This window comes from Colossoma macropomum, unplaced genomic scaffold, assembly GCF_904425465.1.
Source record: "Colossoma macropomum unplaced genomic scaffold, Colossoma_macropomum, whole genome shotgun sequence".
In the NCBI taxonomy this organism is placed as follows: Eukaryota; Metazoa; Chordata; class Actinopteri; order Characiformes; family Serrasalmidae; genus Colossoma; species Colossoma macropomum.
The window spans coordinates 11,900,143-11,926,998 of record NW_023494792.1 but is presented as its reverse complement, the minus strand read 5'-3'; the positions used below and the strand labels follow the sequence as shown (position 1 = coordinate 11,926,998).

Sequence of the window (26,856 nt, the reverse complement as noted above, 5' to 3'; positions counted from 1 at the left end):
AGGTCGTGCGTAACTGATTTTTCCACGCGGTTACAGATACATTTACAGATCTAGTGCTGACGTGTAAAAAAGACTTTCTGTCCGTAGAGAAGAACTGGAATTTACATAGGCATTTTCACTATTAAGAAGTCAATTCAAACATTCAAAAAAGTTTTTATTTTTGTCAGTAACAGCTCATTTGTTCGAAGTGAGTTTGTGATGGTGAGAAACTGGAGGACTGAAGAGGCGGATTGCCGTAATAACGTCACTTCCCTGTGACGGGCTGCTGAAAATAAGGGCGGCCATGTTGTGTTGGTGAAGCGGAGCAGCTCGCAGTGACTGTGTCGAAATTCACGTTATTAAATGAACTGAAGTGGTACAGACAGCGATTTCTGCCTATAACCAAACCTGCGGACTGAAGTAGGTCCCACGGACGGAAATCGATTACTTTTAACTGCAGTCTCGCCGACGTCTGAGCCAGAATGAGCGGAGGAACCCCGTATATCGGGAGCAAAATCAGCCTGATCTCTAAGGCCGAGATCCGCTATGAGGGCATCCTCTACACCATCGACACCGAGAACTCCACCGTCGCGCTGGCTAAAGGTGAGACCCTGACTGTGGGAACCTGTACGGCGCTCACATCTGTTAGGCTGGTTCAGCTGTAACATGTAGCTAACGTGCTGAGATTAATCAGAGCGTTAGCAGGCCAGCTAAATAAGTAGTTCTGCGTTGCCGTGCTCGTTTCAAAATAATGCTGTTTGTTCACAACACCTGAACAGGCCTGTGGGCAACACGGAGAGCTCTGTGTTTGGCTGTGGAGCTAATATTAGCCGCTAATTTAGCTTAGCTAACGTCACCGCTGCCTACTCAGCGTGCTGTGTTTGTTTACGTTGCTTGCTATACGGCTAACAACTAGCCAAATAAAGTTGTTTGGCTAATTTTAGCTTGCTAAGTTGGCTAGCTGGGTGACTCAGTAAGGTTAGCTAGATGGTTAAGATGAGACTATGTACTGGCCACTTTATTAGTTATCTTGTATTTATACCCATTGTCTATGTACCAGGCACACTTAGGTGCATTATGTAATTCTGTATTTACAGATTGTAGCCTCACTTTTACTGTATACATTTTTAGCTTTTCTGGTTGATCATTCACACTGATATGGTAGTGGCGTGCGTAGATACGAGTTTAGGTGTACTTAATAAAGAGGCCAGTGAGTTTAAAGACTATATACGTGTCTTAAGTTGATTAGAGTGAGTGAGAAGACCGCTAAATTTACTGTAATTGGCTGCCTCAGTTGCTTGTAACTGACCATGACTGTCAGCTAAATCTTAATTCCGATTGAAAACATTAGCCAACATTGTTACTCTGATTTTAGCTCTCTTTCATAATCATGACAGTCGGTTGCGTAGGTGGCTGTTATTATTTAGATTAAAAGACAGTCGAGTGTTATAATATGAAAATAGTAGTGTATGAGCGTTTGTTTGAATCATTGCCTTCAGTTCTTGAGTTCTAAATTTTCTTTTTAGTGCGCTCCTTTGGAACTGAGGATCGCCCCACTGACAGACCTATACTGCCCAGGGATGAGACATATGAGTACATCATCTTCAGAGGCAGTGATATTAAAGACCTGACGGTTTGTGAACCTCCCAAACCAACTTTGCCTCAGGACCCTGCTATTGTTCAGGTATGTGGGACAAACCAAGAAATTGCTTCACATGCTTGTGTTTTATTATCTTAAAGTGCAGTGGCACATCCTGGATCAGAATTTTAAGACCAATGCACACTTCTAAAGTGTGACATTTAAAGCAGCCAGGCCTGAATACTTGATAGATAGCTTGTAATATTTTGCTACTTGTTTTTCAGTCTTCTATGGGATCTTCTTCTGCTCCAACATCCTTCCAGTGTGGAAACTCTTATGGACTGTTCAAACGGGCTCCTGTGGCCCCATATAGCCAGTTTACTAACAGCCCGTTGGTTTCACCCCCATTTGGGGCTGTTGGAGGTAAGTGTCTCAAGTATGGTCTTTCAGCTGATATCATGTTAGTTACGAGATCTTCTCAGAGCTGGGTCAGAGGTTATAGCAACACAATGTGCCTTTCTAGAAGGGTTGTAACTTGTTTGAAATAAGATTTAATTTTGTTTGTATGGTAGTGCAGTGTCTATTCAGTCTCTGTGAAAATCCTGTGCTGTTGTTAGCAGTCAAAATTATATGTGAAACTAAGTTGTGGCCTCATGTGGTGAGTATAAAGTATATATAAATCTTTCATTTGTTCCTCCTTCCACTCCAAGAATTCATATGATGACATTTGGTTTTGTGTGCCATGTAACTTGATCTTGAGTTTTAAGCCTATCAAGTAAAGGAGATTGCAACAATAATCACTGTCCCTGACTGACTCCCCGTACCTTCAGTGTTTTCAGGAATATTATCACAAAACAGCTGAAATTTTAATCAGTGTACTACAGCGGTGCATTTATAACCTTAAAAAAACAATAACAAATTGTAATTATGTATTGTATTATTTTTTTGGTCAGTGCATTAGGATGCAAGTCAGGCAACATGCATCATCGTAATGCAATGATAAAATTGTACGCTGCTTACACCCCTTGCACTATTAATAGAAAATAACACCCAGCTCTAATATCTAGAACAATAAGTGTGATTTAACAGGGCAAACGACTACAGCACAAGCAATGACAGTATGCCAACATGAAAGGTACCGTATCACGCTTCTACATATCCTTACATATGCATGGTTAATAAATACTATCAGGATTTTATATTGTTAAAGGCTAAGAATGAGACGTTCACTAGAGCTATGTTGTGAAATTGCAAAATCACTTGCTTTCCTGCAGGTGAGGATGATGTGGCAGTGTATATATCCTCTCCAAAAGGCGTAAAGAAAACATCTTTAAGTGTTTTAATGATTAGAAGTGCAGTCGTAGTTGCGTGATGGAGCATCTCAATTTATGAAAGTTTTGAAAACCCAACAGCCATCACAAATCAGGCCAAATTGTTTCCACTCCAATAACTGAACCAAAAAACATGACTAAATCATGAAGTAAAGTCAATCTGTTGGCTTGCTTTCTGTATTTTGGCACTAATATTTACTAGCCACCGATGTTTACTACATGAGTTTAGTGCTCAAAAGGCTGACAAAAAGATGAACCATAGACTGGCAAACCTTTGACTGTTCAATGTAGTTCCCTGGTGTAGCCGCAATTAAAGTAGAATAATTAAAAAATAACAAGGGTTATCTATCTAAAGTAATAAGCATTTTAAATAATTTTAGATAAGTCTTTGTGGATGATTTGTTTGCACTCCAGATTATTGCCTAATATAGTTTCGTTTTGTTGGTGATTTGGTGTTTTGGATATTATCATTTAAGGTTTATCTTATAGGAAAGTCTGTTCACTTGATGGCCATCTTTGCAGCGCTGCCAGGCAGTTATTTTCAGCCATACCAGACCAGACTTCTATCTCTTTGAATGAGGAGAGACCTAAATACTGAAAACTGAGGGTCAAATTACCTTTTAAAAAACATATTTGAAATCACTGCTGAAATCTGGCAAAAACCTCATAATTTGTGGTGTTTGGCTCAACAACACACAAAAAAACATGATTTTTCAGGTTGTTGTGCAATTATGGTTCTACAAGGGTTCTTTAGTAAAGAAAATGTTTCTAAATAAAACCATATACACTCAAAGAGCCCTTTGCGTGATTAAAGAGTTCTTTGCACTGATAGTTCTTCAGACTCCAACATCTAATTTACTGAAGTCTATTTAATGGTTCCCAGGTGAACCAAAAGCCATTTTACTTTTATAATGTTGCTCCAAAGAGCCCATTTTGGCACCTTCATTTTTAAGAGCACACTTACATGATAGAAGTGATAGCAGAGATGCTCATTAGCTGTTTCTCTTCATTATTTCTTTTTATTGGCCCTTGTTGTGTTTTTCTTGTGAGTTCAAATGGTGTAAGATGCATCAATTGTTCTTTCATGGATTGGAATGATTGATGTTGTTAAATAACAGGATCCCTCCATGTTATGTTTAAGGAGTTTACCTTTTCTTTTTGTTCGTGCAGTTCTTCACTGAACAAAAACACAGCTAATTTCCTCCTAATTAATTCCAGTTTCTCCAGTTTATGGTGCCTGCAGTACCTTCTTTATGGAAAAAGTTTATAGTTAAGATATGTCCCTGTTTGTATCTAAATCCCCTGTTGTTATTATCTGCAGCTCGCAGCAGTCCTCCCCTGGAGTCCTTGCAGAAGAGCCCGCTGCAGGAGCCGACAGCACCGCCAGCCCCGTCTGTGAGTGCTGCTGCTCCTGCACCGGTGGGCCGGAGGAGTCCTATCGCAGCACGTCTGACCACATCTGGTAACCAGAAGCCGCTGGACATCCTGGAGCAGAGGAGGGGTGAGGGCCAGCCTAGGCTATGGTCAGGACACAAGCATGCTGCAGGAAATAAGGCTAGTGTAGTTCGCTCAAGCTGTCAATCAGCAGGGGTAAATTGGTCATTTCTTGATAAGTCGGTTTTTCGTATGAGATTTGCTTTATAAAAAGATTTCTGAATTCTGAAGTTTGCTTTGCCGAGAAAAATATGTTAAGCCCATCAGTTCATCAAACATTCTTTGCTGGATATTGATATGATGTTCAAACGTGCCCAGCTTGTTCGAAGAGGGTTTGTGAAGATGGAGTATTTAAGGGATTCTAAGATGGTTATACTTTCTCAGGTACTGAAGCGCCAAAAGTGGCCACTCGACCCGAGTCTGATCAGTCCAGAGGTGAAAACAAGGATGCCTCTAAGCGGCAAGCAGGTTATTAAATGTCTGCTACAATGGCCTTTCATGCAGCCATATTGTCAGACTGTAAAATTGCATGCCAGATTTCTATGTTCATGTAAATCTTCATAGATCCGTCTGCTTTTTTACGTTGTATGCAACACTCATGATCCAGCTGGTTGCGCTCTATCCCCTTTCACAGAGAGAAGTTTGGTTCAAAATGGAAGGCTAACAACGAGTTAGATTGCCTGTTTTTTCATGGCCATATTATCTCAAGTTGCTACCACATTTTCAACACAGCATCACTAATTACTTGAAAGTAGAGATAGCTGTGTTTTTAAACTTCAGGTTTATTTTAATTATTTTATATGTGTTAGACAAAATAAATGAATATGGATATGCTATTGCTCAATTTAAACCAAACTGAGACCTTCATTTCCAGCTTTATTTAATAGTTTTCAGAATAATTTTTAAAAACAATGTTTTTCAGGTAAGATACAATGCAAAAATTACTTACAGACTTTCACAGTTTATCCTCTAAAACTATACATTTTTCTGGCTTAAAACATATCACATCCTTGGGTTAATTTGTGAACTATGAGCAAGTATTTTTGAATAACTTTAGTGTAAATTCAAGTTACTGGTATTCTGACAGTACTAGCTTTAGCTGCCTGTGTTCTCATGCCTTAGAGGTAGTAAAAAGAAAAATGAGGATGCACAGAAACACGTCACTACCTACAGCATTCAAATGTGCACAGGGCATTAAATAGTGTCAGGTGAGTTAAAAGGTTACATGACTTATATATGTATGCTAGTGGTATATCGCAGTTTCTAAAAGTTTTTGTTTTTTAGACTTTGTATAGCAGCGTCGGTAGCTGTAGCCAGGCTAGGAAGCTAGTACTTTGTCATTAAGGCCCCTTATGGCCATTATTTTTGTCTTTGTGAAAGGGGCTTTGTTGTATTTTATGCCTTTTTGTGAAATCTTGAACTAATCTATATATAATAGTGATTGCTCATAGTGCTTTCCCTCATCAGCTGTTTGTCTGCATGTTCTTTTCAAATTACTGGCATTCTTGTGTAGGTACAAGCAGTAAGTCTTTATCATAATTTCTTTGTGTTGCTTTTTTATTTTTGATGTTCTCCTTTTTTCCTTTTTCCCATAGACTAGTTAATCAAGTCTAAACCTGACAAAATAACTTTGTATTTGCTTCTAAAAAACATTTTTTTTTGTATTTTTCTCATTACTGAAATTACATCCTTATAAATCAAATTGTTTTAGATGCAGAACTTTGTTAGTCATTTTTCTACTATGTAGCCATTTTCCATAGTCTTTAATTCTGGATGACTTTTTCTGTGTATCTTAATCCTGATATTTGTGGTCCTGCAGCTGCTGGCCCACCAGCTCCCCGTCGTGGTCGTGGAGGAGGTCATCGTGGGAGAGGGCGTTTCCCTGTGAGGAGAGATGGACCAATGAAGTTTGAGAAAGACTTTGACTTTGAGAGCGCCAATGCTCAATTTAACAAGGAGGAGATTGACAAGGAATTCCAGAGCAAACTTAAGCTGAAAGGTAAAGATCCTGCAAAAAAACAGAATTCATGTTAGATGTATTTGCTCTGTACTCTTGAGTCTGTTCTTGATAACAGCCTTTACAAATTGTGGGGCTGTGTGTCATTTCAGATCAATTTTGACATTTATTTAACCATTTATTAGGATACTGTGGTTCAGTTATTTTTTTATACTGTAATGGTAACTGACAAAAGCATTGCAGGCATGTGCTGGAGAATTAATATATTGTTCATGTAATGACCAGGGTTTAGTCGCCCTTGGTAAGAATCCTTATGAATACAATGCTCTCACTGGCAGGAAGAATGTCATAGTTTTATAGTTTCTTTTGCGAGCTGACTTTTTGTGTGGAGGAAGAAGCATATGGTAGTCTTAACCCAGATTGGTAGCAGATAGACCTACAGTGTTGTGTTTTGTTAAGCCATTGAGAGAAAATTGAACTCTGCACCCCGCTTTTCAACTAATATTGTATTGTTCTGACTGTTCCATTATTATTCACAATGTAGAGAGTAAATCTAGCTCTAGTACTGGCTAAAAGCCCTGCATTTTTTATTACATTAAAAATGAGAAGAGCTTGCTTGTGAAAAACTTGTTTCAATCAGACAGTTTGATATGCTATACAAATTCTGAACAATCCCTGTACTGGGGCGGGGGCAGATGTTTGCACACAGCGTTTTAATGTCATGGTGTATAGGTATACTGTGATTCTGCGCTGTTGATGTTTTTGTAATTTTTCATTCATTTTTATGTGTATCAAGATGAGAAGACAGAAAAGGCGGTGAATGGGGAGGATAAAGGTGACTCTGGGGTGGATACTCAGAACAGTGAGGGTAATGCTGAAGAGGAGGATCCACTAGGCCCTAACTGTTACTATGATAAGTCCAAGTCCTTCTTTGACAACATCTCCTGTGACGACACAAGGTTTGTATTCGTTTTCCACATTTTTTTCTGATATTTGTAAATTATGAGAGATCCTCAGTACATGGTCACTTTGCTATAGCAAAATGCATGTTGGATTGAACTACACCATTTTTAATAGTTAGGGAAGGAAGGCTGCAGAGAATGACCTTCAGCCTGTAGTTTTAGTAGTTCATCGCATAAAACAAAAAAGGCAGTGTCATTGTAGCAGAGAAGTTGTAGCAGAGTTTCTACCCGTTTTCCTGTATGTCTGTAAGTTGTACATGGAGAGAATTCTGACTTGCTCCACTTACATTTACATTGAAATTGTACAGAATACAAACAGTGTGCTTAATTTACCAATTTGGCTAAATGGGTGCCGTCCAAGTTAGCTAGCTTTGTGCAGGGAGTAGAGGCAGGTATATGTGGTTTACTCAGTGATGCAATGAGGGGTCAGGAGGTCATGTAATGCCACTGCAGGTCTGAGGCCCAAAGTGCATTAATTTCTAGTTACTTCTGTTTAAATATTCATGGATGTAAATGTTTTTCAGGGAGAGGCGGCAGACCTGGGCAGAGGAGAGGCGGATGAATGCTGAGACATTTGGGATCCCGTTGCGTCACAACAGAAACCGTGGAGGCTTCCGGGGCCGTGGGGCCATGGGATTCCGTAGCAACCGCGGTCGTGGAGCACGGGGATCGTTTGGAGCCTCACATACAGGTGGCAGCGGTTTCAGAGGAGGGTTCAGAGGAGGCCAGGGAGGAAGGGAATTCTCTGATTTCGAATACAGGGTAATGCAGCACAGTTACATTTAATTTACTTGAAACTAATATGCTAAAAATTGCATCTTACTGTTACTTATTTTCTGCATCTGCACAGCCATAATTTGTTTAACAATACACAACTACATAATAATGCTGCCAGCAGGTTACATCAGAATTATTCACTATATTTAGCATACTGCCCCCTACCCATTTAGTGGGAAGTGAAAGGGACTCTTCAGTAGCTAGGTTTCCATCCAGGTGCTATGCATATTTTGACATTGAACTAACAAAGACTTAGTGACAACGATAAATATCGAATAAACTTTCCAAAATTCAGCTTAGATATTTTTACATTTGCGGGAAATGATGGACACATTTTTTCCCAATAAATTATAGTGGGAAAAACATTTGCCATAATAATGCCAAGATTGCAATAACTAGTGTAAAAGTAAATAAAATAGTTGCATGACTGATTCATGAGTTGCGATTTTTTGCCCAGCAGTAAGTACAAAACATGACAGAAGCTGACCTAGTGAACTGAAAACCTGTTTACCTGATGAAGAAATTGATGAAGAATCATTGTACTTGTATCAGAGAAGAATGGCTAACTGTGATGTTAGGCAGTAAAGAAACACAGTGTACCTGCTGTTGATTAATGGACATTTTCATATTCGTTATTTTGTCATCATTCTGTCTTCATGCTTATGATGTAAATTATAGCCATAAAATTAACAAAACAGCAATAGGAAGTTGCTCAACCCTAAAGATTTGTATGTAGACTTTTGTGTAGAAATTATTTTAGAAATCTAGATGGAAACCTAGAATAATGAGGCCACAAAATACTGATTTACTGATTTGGGACGATACAATTCCTGACAAGAACATAAAAGTTTTCAATAGTTAGAAAAGTAGGCCAAGCTTTAGTTTTAAAATTTTCTGAATGAGGTTTTAGCACTGATGACAGGGACTATTATGCAAACTTATTATACAGATTTTTCTAATAAAAATTGTTCTTATTAGAAATGGGAATAAAATTAATTTGATAGTGGACAATTTCTGTTAAATAGTGTGTTGGGTGTGGCCTGACCTAGAGGTGGGCAATATTTTATCATTATCCTGAAAAATGGTCATAATATGCTTTTCTGAGCATATCATGGATTACAAAGTGAGCATAGACCTATTTAATTGGGTTTTGTGTACTGCGGTTTGTAAAACATTGAATAAAAATCATTGTAGTTGTCACCACAGGTTCTATTTTGTCTGTAGCAACTTTTTAAATCTCAGAAAATATCCTGAAAAAAGTAAAAAATCCTGATGCATATTGTGTGTTGTGAAAATGTATTGAAGAATTGTGATAGTATTTTTGCCATGTCACCCACCACTAGCCTGAAAATGTGTTTCTTTTTATTATTTTCCCAGAAGGACAACAAAGTAGCAGCATAGTGCAAGAGAGAGCCGGCTCTACAAGAAGATCTAACTCATGGGGTATACATTTTTGGTCACTACTTTTGACTACAGGAATGAAGAAAAAAATTACTAGATGTATATTTGTCACCAGCACTGGTATAGACCACTTGATAAGTGGATGTAAATGCAATTTCTTTTCCATATCTTATTAAAGAGTGGAAATGTTTCCGCCTTTTCAAATGTTAATCTGACCAGAATATTTCCAGATTGATAATTCTGTGTATGTGCATACTTCAGAGGGACTTTTTTTTTGTTTTTTTGTTTTCCCTGTACTAGATTTGTATTTAATGATCTGTTAGACATAAAGTGACAGTGTACATATGCCCACATACTGTGAGTACTTGATCACTGAAATAGCTTTATTATTGTTATTATTTTAAGTATAACTTCCCTCTTTAGCACTAGAACAGCCAGGTCGGGTCTCAGTTACAGCTTTTTACTGTATTTTTCTACTTACTTACATTGTTCACCCGAGTTAGGTAGCAAGTGTGATTACACTTCACCTGTTCAAACAACTAGTGTGCATTGTTGGTTTTCCGTAAATGCTTTTACTTTTGTGTTTAATATCTTAACAAACGTTTGTATGTGAGGTTGTAGTTAATGCAAACGTTTCTCATCAATGTGAGCTGTTAGATATGGACACAGGAATGACTATGTTGACTTGCAGTGGGTTTCACTACAAAGATTTAAGCGTTATTTTCTGGGCTTAGCTGCATTGCCTCTGGAAAACTCAAATCCTGAAATGTTCAACCTTTAGGTGTCCTAATGCCCATGCCTTTATATGGCATCATTCAATTTGTGTCTGCTTCACTGTGCACACCTACGTCATAATTGTGCCTGGCCGTCTGCCATACAGTCAGTTGTAAGCTGTAATCCATGCATTTCTGCCACCACTGTTCAGATGACCGATACTGTTAGGTGACCAATAGAGTATCTTCATTTTCATTGGCCTCTTCCATGTGTGACTTGTTTCTGACAACAGGACAGTTATTAGCTGAGTATGTTTTATATCTACCACTGTATGCAAAAGTTTGGGTGCCCCTGGTCAAAATACATGAAAACATTTTCAGAGAAATGCCATATTTATGTATGTTCCCTGCAGAGGACGTGTTAACTTATTTCCACTTAGAAAATCACCAAAACAAATAATTTGACCAGGGCTGTGCAAACTTTTGTATGACTGTAACTACCTTTAATATACGCTAATCTTTTACAGACATGTTTAAAGCTAAAGCATATTATGCAGCATAATTACCTTTTGTCAGTGACATACATAATAAGATTAGTTAGCACCAAGAGTGAGATATTAAAACACTCTTCTTGTTAAGTTGTATATAGACTTAATCTTTAAGCAAAGCCTATTTATTAGAAACCATTGTTGTCACTGGCAAGATAGCTATGTGGGATACGAACGTTATATCTGGTTTCCCATACATGGATTAAGTCTAGTCTTGAACAAAAGAAATTCCGTATTAATGGTGATTCATTGGAAATTCTTTAGTCCAAGGTTACGCCACAAATTTTGGTCTTAAAACCTGGATTTGTAAGTGTACAGTCTTGCTATGCTTTAGTTATATTTGTAAGCGTTTGCATGTACAGCTTCTATATATGCCATTTTAACTACACATGTACAGTAACAAATACAAGAACAAGTAAGCCTAGCATGTAGTCAGGTTTCATGTGCTGATGAGAATATGCTGATATGACTTTGATCTAGATATGCTTTAGTCAGTCATCTCACTTGTGGTGCCAGAATAGTTGCATTGCTGCCTACTACTGGTCATGTAAGGTATGACAGACCACTGGCCTCAAGTACAAGGCAAGTGTACCTAATGAAAAGTATGAAAGCATATCAGTATCAAAATAAAAATGAAAGTGGCAGTGTAATCCTAAGTTTGAATTTAAATTTCCCACTCATACATGCAACTTTGGGCTCAAAATGAAAATTCATTAATTCCATTTATATTTGCCGTTTGATGCACTAGTATCGATGTGTCATTTACACAGATTTAGACGCTTCCAGTAGCTTTATTTAAATGTATTTCCAGACATACTGCGCTCATTCTGATGTGATGACAGATCAATATATCCACCTCTGATGCTCACTTTATAAAGGAAGTCCCTGCATGGCATCAACTGGAAGCTCTGTGTCCAGCCTCACTTTCAGTCTCCGTTATCAGTTTATGAAATGAAGCCCAAGTTAGCTTCTTTTCTGAATTTTCCAGGTTCACCTTAAATGGTGCTGCTGTAACCTTTGGGTGCATTGAGGCTGCACTGTTTAAGGTGGACCCGAAAATTTGAAAAAGAAGCTGACGATAAGGAACCTAAGTTCAGCCTCGTTTTATTAACCAGATCAATAAACCAGGAAACTTGGCCACACATTCGATTAAGCACTTTTTCATGGGGTCATGTATAAAGACATTAAGCATTACCAGTCTCTGTATTTCTGCTCTTTACCTTATCTGCTCACGTAAGAGTAGCTATAGACTCTTCGACTGCCGTGTCTTTATAGAAAGCCTTTTCTCTGCGCTCTTGGACCCGGTCTGGTGGGATGATGGACGTGTTGGGAAGACCAGGAAAATGAAAACGCAGTCTGGTCAAATGCATATTCAAAGGCATTTTGACACAGAGTGATCGCAGTATGTGAGAATATGTAATTGCAAAGCGGAGAGGTGCTGTTTCCCATTTAAATTTGAATTTTGACACTTTTCCGGCTTGGTGGTGTCTTTGATAATACAGTTTCAAAAACCTTATTAGACAGTGCAAATGCATATACGATAAATTGTATTTTAATTATCATTTTGACACCATTGTTGCATAATCACATAACGCATGAATATGTAGTTCTGGAACTATATTTAACTTTAAATGAAGCTACTCATAAAGCATCCAAATCTCTGTGTAAATGAAATGTCAATACTAGTGCACCAAATGGCAAATATAAATGGAATTATTGAATTTGAATTTTCACTTTGAGCCCAAACTTGTATGTATGAGTGGACAATTTAAATTCAAACTTAAGGTTACACTGCCATTTTGCATATTACATTTTTATTTGAATTTTGAAACTGATATGCTTCCATAGAAAAAGCGCTTTATCCCTTATACATTGCCAGAGTATTTGCTGATGCGTTAAAAACAGTTTTAAGAGAGTATTATAGTAGTCTGGGTACTTGCACAGAAGCTGCACTAGTTAGCAGTGTGGTGAGTAAGTGAATGTAATGTACAGATTGGCCGTATATAAAAGATTTGTGCCATTGCAGAAGGCTGTTTAATTAGTCATTGCATTCCTCTTGCATTGCCTGTATCGCTGTATGGAACAATGAGTGGCTGCTGTATCTTTTATAATATCAGTCGTCTATTGTATACATCCTACGGAGTCTAGTTTCACTGGCATGCTTACCTGTTGAAACTGGACTGGACTGGATATCATAATGTTTGATTTAGCTGACTTTGGTATGTACACGTTGTAAGTTCCTGTCTACACCTGTGGTGTGCATTATGTGCAATCTGTTCAGTCCCACTTCCAATGAGATGTTTCACTGTGTGGGTTACTACTGCATATGAAGTCTTTATTGTTCCTGCTAAAGAGGTTTAACATTTTAAATTTATTCTGATGCTGCAACCTGATGAACTAATGTCATAATTTGGTAACCTCAGTATTATGAAATATCTTTTCCATATTCAAACATTATCTGTTTACCTTAAGCTTGTGAACATCACATAGTACGGGGTAAGACAACCCAACAAACCAGACCTCTACTCTATAATCACTACACCCAGTGTAAACACTACTCTCAGTGCACTCAGCCATATACACTTACAGTTAAAGTGAAAATACAGTCAGAATGTTGGGGGGGAAAGAACAAAAGACATATTCAGACGTAGAAAAATAAAGATTAGGCTTGAGTAAAAGTAATGGAAATGTAGAGTGGAGCACTGTCCAGGTTTACTTGAATGTAAGTGTATTTAATTCTTGGAACTAAGCTTTGCGCACAACTACACGCAATACTCACTACTTACAAATGATCTGCTCGTTTCATTTCCATACGGCCTCTCTCATTCATGCAAGGTCTAATTCATCTGAATTGTTATTACCCATTTTGCCTGTGCCCTTTTATGTTCATCAGTTGTTACTGTTTTGAAAATAGAAATTTGTCCTACAGGAAGATTTTGGGCTGTATTGTTTAAGGATTATGTCCCTAACTGAATTGTGACATTTCCAGATGGTGGTGATCTCTTAATGTTTGCTTCATCCAACTTCCCATTAACCGCAAATCAGTTTGGTGTACTTCTGTCATGGGCGCTAGCACTACAGCAATAATTTTGACATCTTGTTTCAACCGTCATTGAACAACTGACAATTCCTGGGTGCTGTAAAATGCCAATAGCATATTAAAGTGCAAGTAGCTACTTGTAGATCAAAACCTGATTCGATTAGTGGGAAATTGTTTAGAAATGTCTGTCTGCACTCGTTTCTGTCCAGTTTCTCTATCCTCAGAGGCTTACTGTATTTTGAGCATGGCTAACTTTATAAAGGAGTTCTCTGGATGTAAGCATTTATAATGGAATAGTCAAAATATTGTTCCAGATTTTTTTCACAGTCTTAAGAACCTATGGAAAAATGTTCTTATCAATAGATGCTAGCTTATGAAGTTTTGCACACTACCTGAACAAGTAAGGGTTATAATGGAATGTTCACTTTGGATTTTGCCAGACGCTTTAACAGTGTTTTAATGAAACAATTCAAGAGACTCAGCTTTACCGTTTAATTGAAATGATCTGTCAGATTAGTCATTACATATTCAGTGGCTTTAGGGATGTATTATTTTTGAAGCTAAAGTAAAATCCAGCTTTCTTACAGGTACACAGCGTCTGTCTATATAATATTCCTAGTATGTGAAAGCAGAATCAGGTCTTGCTGATCCATGATCAGCGCTTTTAATTTAGAGGTGTTTAATACATGTATACAGACATTCAGTTGCGTTCACAGTTGGACACCCAGGAAGCATGCTGGTGTTGCCAGGAGCCACCAAATCTCGACACAACGTATGGCGATGCTTGTGAGGCAAATACTGTTACTGAAATGTTCTGTGATTGCGTACCACCAGTTTCTTTTCGTGTTGGTTTACCTTTGCATTTCTTTCTTTATGTACATCTACAGTAACATTTTTGTTCATTTTCAGCCCCAGCATGGGGGATGTACCTCAGTGTAAAGAGGTTTTTACTCTGAGATAATAAAAATAAACAGTTGTCCTTTATTATCTGTTCTTATGGTGATTTGAGCTTCTTCAGAGTAACTCACACTTTGCATGGTCTTCATTGAATTAATATGAAAGTGGGTATTGGGATTTTTAAAGGGCCCATATCATGGAAAATAATAGTTTTCCTTGCTTTTAAAAAAAAAAAAATTGGATGTAGTATGTAATAGAGGTGCATGATCTCAATCAGCCAAAATTGAAATCGACAGATTTTGGTTCTAGACGTCAGCCAGTTTATTATTTATGCTGGTCTGTATTGCTTTTCAGTGAAGATAAGTGCACCCACTTCATATCTGAATGCAACCCATTGTGCAGAATGTCCAGTTGACACTCTCTTTATTTGATTTCATGGCATTTAAACACAGTGAATTTTTCGTTTCACAGTTTACTGTGCCAGTTTGTCATTTGATTTGGTCATCCCATAACCCTCCATTTCTTTCTTTTGAGCCATTCCTTGGTGAATTCATAGTTGATTGTATGATCGCACGTTTGTCAGGCCCTGAGGCAGCAAAGGAGCCCCAAAGCATAACATTCTCATCCCCATGCTTCACAGTTGGTATGGGGTTCTTTTGAAAGACATCAAATGCTGTCTTTCAGTTTTGCCAAATATGCTTCTGGTACTGTGGCCAAACAACTCTGTCTTTGACTCGTCTGTCCATGAAGTCCTGGTCCTTCCCAAGATATTAACTAACAAACCCTAGTCTTGCCTGATGTCCTTATTGGACAGAAAGGACTCCCTCCTGGCACACCTCCCATATAGGTCAAATTTATGCAATAACTTTCTAATTTGACATCAGGAAGGGCAAGGGCTTCCTTCAGATCCTGTGATGAAAGTTTGGGCCTCTTAGAGACTTCCTCAGCATTCTTACGTTCTACCCTCGGGTTAAATTTGCCGGGGGTAGCCTGGCCTGGACAGGTTGGTAGTGGTTTTATATCTTTTCCACTTGTAGATGATTTTCTGGACAGTGGAATGATTGATTTCTAATATTTTGGAAACAACCTTCTTTCTGAAGGCCTCATAGAGGCCCTCAAAGAGCATACCACATATCTGAATAAGTCAGGTTCCTCCAAGATGTTCTGTAACAGTGTTCTGATCATAAGCACCTGCTTGGGTGCATCTGATTTCAATCTCATATATCTAATATCTAAAGTGATGATTTTTGTAGAGGTACTTTGTCCACATAATAAAATTGCATTTCTGTTCATTTTAATTATATAAAAGGTAAAAAAAAGTATCATTGGTTAAATGATATCACCTTTTATCAACATTGTTTAAAAGAAGACTGTATATCTGTCCAAACGTGTGGAAAGTCTAACTTTCTTATGACATTTACCTATTTCTTCACATGAATCTAATTTCACACACACGCGCTTTATCTGGTCCATTTATGGAAATTAAGCTGCAAATTTAATTGGTTATATTTGTAACGTCACAAAAACCAAGACATTGATTTACATCCACCACATAAATATCATAAGTGGACGTTTGGTGGGGGGATAAATTACAAGAAAGATGTAGGATCTGGTTTAATAGTATTAATTAGAGAACAGATGATTAGTTAAAGTGAGTAGTGTCCAAACTTTCTGCAGGTAATGAACCGATGCTGCAGCGTGTTGCGGCGCAGAAGTATGGTGGTAGTAGTTTTACATCATGTAGCACGTGTCAGAAGAGTTCCGTGATTGTGTCGTGGTGGGAGGGGCCACATATGGAGGTCCGCCATTGGCGCTGCTGCTTCCTGCTGCCTCCCACTGAAGCTGCGGTGCCCTTTTTCCTCCGAATGATTTCAGTGAAATAAGCGTGACTGGGCAGCAGCTCTGAGCGTGCAGGACCACGGACATCTCTTCATCACCATGGGGCTAACCAACGATCCCAACTACAAAAAGCTGGAGCAATGGTACAAATCAAACGCTGGAGGTTTGAACATCAGGCAGATGTTCGACGCGGACAAGGAGAGATTCTCCAAATTCAGGTAAATCCCGGAGCTTCAGCAGCGCTCGAGAATGACCTGTATCTGAGACACTGGTGCAAAGGTGGAGGCAAGGCTAGGACGGTGTTTGTGATATTTAGGGAGTCCAGATCGACTCATTTAGTCTGCTTCAGCGTCAGTTGGCTAGGTTAGTAACATCAGTTGGATTGCGAGGTTATTACAGCAACACGACCACTTGTAGCGATGTCCTATTGCCCTGAGCCGATAAAGCTGCTGGTTCTGCCCTTGATTGTTGTCCCTTATCTACCTGTGGCTCTTATGAAGAGACCCCATGTCTGAGTCCTAGCTTACCTCTGTTTGTTTTCGGTGTTTGACAGGGCCTCCTATCAAGCCTTAGCGGATGCTAAGCTAGGAAGGCAGGAACTAGCTGTGTGTTGTGTTGCGCTGGATACAAGGTCACCGATCATCGACTGGCCGTGGAGGCCTGGCTGGGCTTTTGAAATGGGTTGATGATTAGATATCTATGATAAAGCACTTGCGCAATCGCAAATAGGCCTTAGCCAGTCTTAATACACGCGTTTCAGGCCAATTCCCTAAAAAACCGTCTCAGCTAAGACTAGACTGAAACTAGCGTCATGTTCGAATTTCCCCGTTCCACCTTAAATGGTGCGGCAGTTACATTCTGGCGCCTGCTGCACCATTTAAGGTGGAACGGGGAAATTTCGAATAGGACACCAGCTTTAGCCTCGTCTTAGCTAGAAAATCTGACTAGCCCAGAAATACGTGATGAGGTTAGTTGCGCCTGTGTCGTTGGCTTATCTTAGAAGGATCATCCTCTAATGGCTGTACTGATGTAAAGAAACCGTACTGGGTCCCGGAGCGCGCAGGCGTCTCAGCGCTGTCTGCAGTAAAGCTACGTGATGACCTGCACACGCGCTCCCAGTGCTCAGCTATGGGGCTGATGTCAGTGAGGTAGCTGGTAAAGCCCCAACCTATATACCACCTAATCCTGTTCGTGTCTTAGAGTAACGGCTCCGAGTGATTTACATCAGGCTCTGTCCACTCCACCTGAATGAATGATGTCCGTCATGTGGAGTTTAACAAAATGTGTGTTACTAAAGCCTCAGTCTTTAGTCTGCTATGAAGCCCACGTGTTTTGTATTATTATTATTATTATTATTATTATTATTATTATTATCATTATTTTTTTTTTACAGTGTGACCCTTGAGACAGATGATGGGGACGTTCTTCTGGATTATTCAAAGAATCTCATCAATGAAGAAGTTATGAAGATGCTGTTTGACTTGGTACAGTCCAAAGCTTCTATATAGAACCATAGACAAGACATTCTCCGTCAATCTGAAGAACAATTTCACCATGCAAAGAACTATTTAAGCGTGTAATGGTTCTATATAAAACTCATAACCATTCCATTTACTAAAGAACCCTTGAAGAAATATCTTCTAAGAGTGAGGACATGCAGGCTCGTCATACTCTAAGCTGGTGGAAGGAACTCATGCTGCCACATACTGGACATTAAGACAAAGGGCTGAATGATTTAAGGAAAAAAAAATCTTAATAGTTTTTATACCAACCTTGTGATTGCAAGTATTTTCTATAAATTAGGTGTTTTTTGTTTTTTTTTGTCAGGCTTGATGCTCCATTGCTGAATGTAGTATGCCAGACGCCCATTTCTCAAGCATTTATTAGGTTAAATTTCCCCATTTAAAGCTTGTTAAGATAATATTGAGCAATGTAAGACCTAATTAAAATTGCAGCCCTTATGATTTGGAAATTGCACTCCTTCAAATTGCAGTTTTGATAGAAAAACAATTGTTCAGCCCTAATACAGACTATACAAAGCAGTCAGATTTTTACATGGTTACATTGCATTATCTTGAAGATAAGAGCCCTGAGGCTTGTTTTGGAGTTGAAGGATGGGAAATGCAGGTGTTCGCTATCAACTAATGGTCATGGTCACCTATTTAATCTGCACCATGCACACCATTCAGAGCTATCTTTATTCCTCTACACATACACTCCCAAATATTACTGGATACATTATATAGCTTTACCATTTCTATAGGATATCATAACATCTAGTTTAACTTGCTTATTGTGACACGTGGATCAACTCTGTTTGCACAAGCACAGCACACCACAGGTGTGGATCTTGCCTAGTCATCATGATTTCCCCAAAAGGTAGTCCTCAATCTAAAACCCTCACTTGGTGTTGCCTAATTTATCACACATGATTCATTTTATCCAGTAATTATGAAGCCTGTCTTGAGTTTAGTCATAAAGCATGAAAATGCAAAAATGTGCAGGCCATTGTGTCTGCAATGGATTAAAATTGGAAACCGCGGATATATCTACTGAAATTACACTTCATTTTACTCGCCCGAATAGAGTAAGAAAATAATATCTTCCCAAAAAACAATAAGGCCATCTGTTTTAAATAGTGAAATAATGTGTTTCCAGCTGTCATCTCCTCTTAGCCTACTTTCACGTACAATGTATCGATATGTAATAATAATGTTAGCTTTGTTTTTCTCCTTGGAATGCCTAGGCAAGGTCAATCGGAGTGGAAGCAGCCAGGGATCAGATGTTTGCTGGTGAGAAGATCAACTTCACTGAGGTACTGGCAAAGATTTGGCTTAGTTGCTCAGCCTACCATGAACATAGATAGCTTGAATCCTTGTTAATCCTCAGATGTTATGCAAACGCTAAAATACTAATCTTCCTTAACACCCTGTTCTTCATAGATTGTAAAGCACTCTGATTTTTATACCAGTCCTTGGGGTCCCCCAGATAGTCCATATTTTTGATCTAACCCAACTTCCAACATGCCTGAATCAAGCCATTATGAACAGTCAATGCCTGTTTCAGGTTTGTTATGAGCTGATTTAGAACAAAATGTGGCTGTCTGGGAAAACCCCCAAGGACTGGTTTAAAGACCATTAGTATAAGACATCATTAAACATCTTTAATCTGGATTCACATGTTACTTGCCAGATACAGTAATTGTCTAACCTCAACATACTCAATTGTTGTCTGCAAAGTGTTTCACGCCTTGAATAGCCCTCTGTTGAGGCATAGCAGGATGTAATTGCACTAAACCGCTGTTAAATTGCAACATTCAGCTTCCCTTTGCAGTGTATGACACTTTCTGTATTGTGTTATTCATATGTACATTGCAAAAACAGAGAGAACCGATTTACCAGCAATCGTGAACCACATACAGCAAATTCAGCCATATCTGTCTGTGTTTGTGTGAGCAGGGACGAGCTGTCCTCCATATCGCTCTGAGGAACCGCACTAACACTCCCATCATGGTGGATGGAAAAGATGTGATGCCTGAGGTGAACAGAGTTCTGAAGAAGATGAAGGACTTCTGCCATGTGAGTAGAGTCGCTGCATTATATAGTGGAGTAAATTATGAGAGCTCAGATAAGTCATATACTACAAGAAGGTGGAATGTTATAGCATGTCCTCTTATATTTTGACAGAGAGTGCGCAGTGGAGAGTGGAAAGGCTTCAGCGGTAAGACCATCACCGATGTGGTCAACATTGGCATCGGAGGATCTGACTTGGTTAGTGGAGGTGACTGTGAAAGTCACAAAACTTTACTCTGTTCTCTGCTTATTGATTTAGTACTGACACTTGGTCTAGTGCAGAGGGCCACACATGTTACGCAAGTGCTTATGCCATAAGCTCATCAAGCAAAAAAAAACAAGTGATGGAAGTCTAAACTGCCAGGACAAAGTAGCCCCTTCATATTCTTGAGAGCTTCATGGCTAAAGCTATCATAGCCTGGTCAAAGGTAATGATAAGAAAAAAATAGAAGCAATCTATCTATCTCACACATACATACAGGGAGAGACTAACATTGGAATGTTATTTTGAAACTTGGATTTTTAGCTGATGCATTTTTGGTGCAAGTGGTGAGCCTTGACCCATCCTTGCTCATAAAGGACTACACCTTTCCTGGATGCTCCTTTTATATTATATTTTATATCCAAGCTTGATTACATTGCCTGTTTAAAATATTTTTGTAAATATAAGCAACATTCCCAGTCTTTTTTGCTCCTGTCCTTTTTCCAGAATGTATTTCAGGCATCAATTTCTAAGCGATCATATATTTAGGAAAAAACAATGAAGTTGATAAGAAAAAACATTTCATATCTTGTCTTCGTAGTGCTTTCATTTGAATACAGGTCAATGTAGATTTATTTTGAAATTAATGAATTCTGCATTTTTTTTTTAAATTGTTTGTAACTATGTGTCTTTCCCAGGGTCCTCTGATGGTGACAGAAGCTCTGAAACCATACTCTAAAGGTGGCCCCAATGTCTGGTTTGTCTCCAACATTGATGGGACACACATGGCTAAGACCCTGGCTCAGCTGAATGCAGAAACCACTCTTTTCATCATTGCGTCTAAGGTTGGTGGCTTATCGCTCAGTTTAAACCCCCTCTGTAGTTACTTTTTTTTTCAAAATGAAATTTGAGAATACATTCAGAAAGTTTTTTTTCTTTTGCAGTTTTGCAGCATATATGTAACAATGCAGTTATTAAGCTTTTAATATTTCACCCTGAGCATGTCCTGCAACATGACCTAAGCTGAGAAATATATTAGATAAAGCTGACAGAAATTTGATTAGATAGGGATGTTAAGCCTTTTTATTTTTTTATATTTTATAATAATGGTCATGGTTTGAGTAGGGGAATAATGTTTGAACCTTATACTTCTCATGAAGGCCTTTTGAGGTGTCTATGATAGTTTCAGGAAACTATGATTGTAAAGTGTAAATTATTAACTGCATGAATAACCGATTAAGTAACTGTCCCACTTAAGGCACAATGCGTGTGCTCACATTGAACAAAGTACTGGTTTCTCTTGTCCTCTGTGGACATTATGGTGCATTGCATACTAAATTCTTTACAATTTTTCTCTGATGCTCACACCTAACTTTTAAAAATGATTTTATCAATGTTATCGGGAAATAATGGAATGTGTTATCAAAACCTGAGCAAAGACCGTTCTATAAAATAAGGTGGGGCATGTAAAAGTAAACACAACGCATAACTTTTTTATACCATGTAGTCAAAGGCCTAGACAGCAAAGAAAAATCCAAGCATGTTTATAATTGAAATAACTAAAATGTCACAATGTTGTTGAAATTTTTAGACTTTCACTACTCAAGAGACAATTACTAATGCTGAATCTGCCAAGGAGTGGTTCCTGCAGACTGCGAATGATGTGAGTATTCTGATTATTGGTCACCAGATCTTATGTTCACTTTACATGTACTAAGCTGAAGACATAATTGAATGAATCTGATCATTTTTACAGCCATCTGCAGTGGCCAAACATTTCGTGGCTCTTTCTACCAATGCAGTAAGTCTCCCTCTGTGCTCTGTTCATTACAATAACTGAATGGTTAGTACATATGGTAGTAAATAATGTGGAAATCTAAAGGATTATTTCTCTTCCTTCCTCTTCAGCCCAAAGTGAAAGACTTTGGTATCGACACTGAGAACATGTTTGAGTTCTGGGATGTGAGTATATCCTATAGAGTCATCCAATCCCACCTTAACTTAGCATGAAAAAGGTAAAACTGTCAAAGTGCCTGCTGAGAGACAGTGAAGCTTATGTATGGTTTGCAGTAATGCAAGTAAGCGTTGCTTATTTAATGCACGGAATGTGTCCAACATAGCCCTTATTGTCACAGTAAACCTGTTGATGTGACAGTATTAATGATTTAATGAATGATGAGAATGTCCAGCGCATGATGTCTTAAATGTCATGCCTTATAATAAAGAGGGGCTCTGTTGAAATGTGCCAGTACTTGCATTTCTTAACAATGTGCTTATTCCTTTTAGTGGGTTGGTGGGCGTTACTCGCTGTGGTCGGCTATTGGTTTGTCTATTGCTCTGCACATAGGTATGTCTGCTATGGAATAATGCTATGATGCTTGATTGAGTGACACACAAATGTTTGTGACCGATTTAATGCTTTAATAGGAGCCTGCATCATTGAATGTTTGGGATTTTGTTGTCTGATGTATTTTTTTTTTTTTGTAATTAATTTATTTATTTTAAATAACAAGTTGATGCATTTTGGCTCATGTCTTTCTGCAGGTTTTGAAAACTTCGAGCAGCTTCTTGCTGGTGCCCACTGGATGGTATGTACTGTACAGTGTCAATGTTCAGTCAAATTTTTCTGGCTTTTTTTAATTGTCTGAATTGTCTGGAAAACTGATTCATTTACTAAATTCATGAAAATGTGTACATTTTTACCACAGCAGAGCATTCATAATGTTAATTCCAGCCATATGGGGGTCTCAGGTCTGTTTTTGGTTCATCTGCAAATAGCATAGTTTAGAGGTTTCTCTCAAGAGCCTATTAAGCCCTTCATTGAGCTGAATCTTTTAGGGTAAGAAAACCAGAAACAGACCCTGGACTGAAACACACTGCCTGAAGGCAATATATTGAAAACTTCTATAACGATGTCAGGCCTTTAGGTGTGACATAATTGTTTTCTCCATCTCTCCCAGGATAAGCACTTCTGCTCAGCTCCACTGGAGCAGAATGCCCCTGTGCTGCTGGCCCTGCTGGGTATCTGGTACGTCAACTTCTTCCAGGCTGAGACTCATGCCTTGCTGCCATATGACCAGTACATGCACCGCTTTGCAGCCTACTTTCAGCAGGTCAGTTGAGCAAAAACAAACACAGAAACGGCTCTAGATGGAAAGCAACACTTGTCATCACTAGTTGTATAATTCATGCAAATAAATGAAATGTCACAAAAAAAACGTGTGTGTGTGTGTGTGTGTGTGTGTGTGCATATATATATATATATATGCATATGCACACATTAGTTTCTATCAGTTCTGTACAACAAAACTCTTAATATTCTCACCATTCGTAAAAACGCTTCTGAGAAACATGGAGTGAGTTTAAAGAGAAATATTTAGTGGCTTTATTTAACATTGTAAGAACGCAGAGATAAGAAAAATTTACACTTAATTTGGTCCTCTGGTGCCTTCTGTCATGCCTCGTAGCAACAGCTGGCCAAAAACAGAATCACATGACCAGTCATTATTCTGTTTTCTTCTATTCTTGCGTTATTTATTTAGCAAATATTTTTCCATCATAATTTATAGCATTTTTTAATTGGCAAAAAATGTATCCAACTCAAGCAAGTGTGCCACTTTCTTTCTATCAAGTCACTTTTATGCTACGTGTCAGCATGTGCATAAAAATACATATATGGAAACGTAGCCGTGATTTCATGACATAGAATATAAAGGATATTTGGTATGATACTTCTGTATGTTTCTCAGTGTACTCAAACATGTAGACTGAGGTTCATCATTTAGCTGATGTTTAATCTCCATAGGGTGACATGGAGTCAAATGGAAAGTATATCTCCAAGAATGGCACTCGTGTGAACTACCACACCGGACCCATCGTGTGGGGAGAACCAGGGACCAATGGGACAGCATGCATTCTACCAGCTCATTCACCAAGGTAAATAAGCTCATTCTAGGTCACATCTAGGGGTTTTGTGGCTGGACTGGCATTTTCAGTTGAGGATTAAAACTGGAAGTGCTTTAAATACTTAGATATGCATTGAAATTAATGGGTGAATTATAGTCACTGAACTTGACTTTATTGGGCAATGGGTAACACCAGATTTTTAAGGAGATTTTTTTTTTACTGATTGTCATAAACAATGAATCTTTCTTTCTCCTACATAGGGACTCGTATGATCCCTGCTGACTTCCTCATTCCTGCACAGTCTCAGCATCCAATCAGAGATAATCTGCATCACAAGGTAAGTTCTCGGAGTGAACATCCTAGCACTGTCACTATTCATGTGGGTATTTTCAACTGGTATTTGAAATGACCATCACAAATTACACTGAACTATAATTCATATTTGCTAGAGGTCTGCATTAGTATTATGAAGTTCTGTGGTACTGTTATGTATGCAGTTTATCACCCACTACTGTGTTGTTTTGCAATATTGTTTGAGTTATATTTCCTGTGCTCATTCCAGATCCTGATGGCAAACTTCCTGGCGCAGACAGAAGCTCTGATGAAAGGGAAGACTACAGATGAGGCCAGAAAGGAGCTTGAGGCAGCTGGCAAGAGTGGAGATGCTCTTGAGAAACTCCTACCACATAAAGTATTCCAAGGAAACAAGCCCAGCAACTCCATCATTTTCAAGAAACTCACTCCTTTCATGCTGGGAGCTCTGGTTGGTAAGTGCAAGACAGACTGATTGGTGTAGTTACACTTATTTGCGTTTTAAAGAAATGTAAAATAGGAAATCACTGTGTAATAAAATTTACTGAACAATTACTGAGTTATTATTTCTCTTCTTTTTTTAAGCCATGTATGAGCACAAAATCTTTGTGCAAGGTGTAGTATGGAATATCAACAGTTATGACCAATGGGGGTAAGTTCCAGCATTTCTCTAAGAAGTGCTCTGAGTAGACCATAATAAAGCACTTTTAAACTTTCTACTAGTGTGAGCAATGATCTAATGGAACACTGTTGTCTGCCTCTAGTGTGGAGCTGGGGAAACAGCTGGCTAAGAAGATCGAGCCTGAGCTGCAGGATGATTCTGAAGTTCACTCTCACGACTCCTCCACCAATGGGCTTATCAGCTTCTTCAAGAAAAACCGTGCTTGAATCACCCAGTTCCCCACCTTTCTGCCTCACTTATCCAATGGGATCAATGGATTACGTATTTTGCCCTGACATAGTCCAGGTTTAGTCGGCCTAACTGAAGAGGAAGAGCACTTTACATATGTAACCATTTGCTGTGTACTTGACTGTCTTTGTGCATTGTGAGATTTGACTGTAGTTGTAGGCCTAGTAACCAGTAAAGGGAATTCCCCATTACTGTGTGTGCTGAACATTCTGGAATGCTGTAATCCCCCTTCCCATCTTCACCGTCTGCTTCGCTAACAGTAACTGACCAAAATAAATGTCTCATTTGTCACTTCAGAGTGTGTTGCTGCATTTACACAGATGATAACCAAGATGTTGGTAGTTTGGAAAAGTTTGTCATTTCCTCCTATTTCACATGAATTTCGACAACATTCTAAACCTGGGCTGCCCAAAGTGTAGTCCACCAGAAAGTTATGTTAACTCCATCCTCTCCCTCAGTGTGAGTAGATAGATAGATAGATAGATAGATAGATAGATAGATAGATAGATAGATAGATAGATAGATAGATAGATAGATAGATAGATAGATAGACAATGAGTATAGAAACTATCTATCTATGTTTATCAGGTCAACTTACCATATAGGTGCACTTTATAGTTCTACAATTACTACTGTTTCTGCATATACAGTTAGACCCATTTTTACCATTTCAATGGTCAGGACCCCCACAGCACTGCAGTGACACTGACGTGGTGGTGGTGTGTTAGTGTGTTGCGCTGGCACGAGTGGATCAGACACAGCTGGAGTTTTTAAATACTGTCCACTCTATTTGGCACTTCTACTGTGTTGGTCCACCTTGTAGTAATAAAGTCAGACAGTAGCTCATCTGTTGCTGCACAGTTTCTGTTTGTTGCCCTTTAGTCCATCAGTGGTCACAGGACCCTGCTGGCTGGATATTTTTGGTTGGTGGGCTGTTCTCAGTCAAGCAATGACACTGAGGTGTTTAAGAACTCCAGCAGCACTGCTGTGTCTGATCCACTCATTCCAGCGCAACACACACTAACACACCATCACCAAGTCAGTGTCACTGTAGTGCTGAGAATGATCCACCAGCCAAATAATACCTGCTCTGTGGGGGTCCTGACCAACGAGCGGGAAAGCGGTGCCCGAGCCTCGCACGCCAACAAAAGCTGCAAGTGACAGCGGGAGAACAACAACAGCCACGAGAGGCATGAAGACAGCGCAGGAGTACGTCTGTACAGTGATGATACTGCCCTCTGTAAGTCCCACTATTGGCCTTAAAAAAGAGCAGAGAGAGACGAGCAGCAGCAGCTGCAGACTGATGAGCTGAAAAAGCTCAAGTTTGAGAAAAGGACTGAAAAATAAAGCAGCCACGAAGAGGTGGCCTACGGACCACTGCTACAGAGCCCTGCTGGTGACGTCCCATATAAATAAAAATAATGCATGGCCACGCCTTATTAACGCGAGGAAATGAGATCCTAATGCGTGGTAACCACTTAGTAAGGCGTGGGAACA

The 26,856-nt window shown here is 38.9% G+C and overlaps 2 protein-coding genes across 4 annotated transcripts; both read left to right on the top strand.

Annotated features, from left to right (window-relative positions):
* The first annotated feature begins 242 nt into the window (after positions 1–242).
* On the top strand, positions 243–14,705 carry lsm14aa (LSM14A mRNA processing body assembly factor a). 3 transcript variants are annotated; one of them, XM_036575977.1, is made up of 9 exons: positions 243–582; positions 1,506–1,663; positions 1,843–1,981; positions 4,211–4,390; positions 4,708–4,791; positions 6,143–6,322; positions 7,077–7,239; positions 7,767–8,004; positions 9,400–14,705. In XM_036575977.1, exons 1-9 carry the CDS (start codon positions 462–464, stop codon positions 9,418–9,420), a joined length of 1,284 nt encoding a protein of 427 aa, XP_036431870.1. In that variant the 5' UTR covers positions 243–461; the 3' UTR covers positions 9,421–14,705. The 3 variants fall into 3 exon arrangements, with proteins under 3 accessions (XP_036431870.1, XP_036431869.1, XP_036431871.1); XM_036575976.1 differs by having other exon boundaries at positions 245–582; positions 9,397–14,705; XM_036575978.1 differs by lacking the exon at positions 4,708–4,791 and having other exon boundaries at positions 246–582; positions 9,397–14,705.
* A 1,734-nt stretch (positions 14,706–16,439) lies between these two features.
* On the top strand, positions 16,440–25,655 carry gpia (glucose-6-phosphate isomerase a). Its single transcript, XM_036575975.1, is given in 18 exon segments — positions 16,440–16,675; positions 17,851–17,941; positions 19,204–19,272; positions 19,916–20,035; positions 20,144–20,227; positions 20,930–21,076; positions 21,823–21,894; positions 21,988–22,032; positions 22,140–22,193; positions 22,518–22,578; positions 22,776–22,819; positions 23,192–23,344; positions 24,037–24,132; positions 24,134–24,167; positions 24,398–24,474; positions 24,700–24,904; positions 25,035–25,101; positions 25,214–25,655. Coding segments are annotated over 18 exon segments (1,662 nt in total). The 5' UTR covers positions 16,440–16,556; the 3' UTR covers positions 25,338–25,655.
* Positions 25,656–26,856: the final 1,201 nt, after the last annotated feature.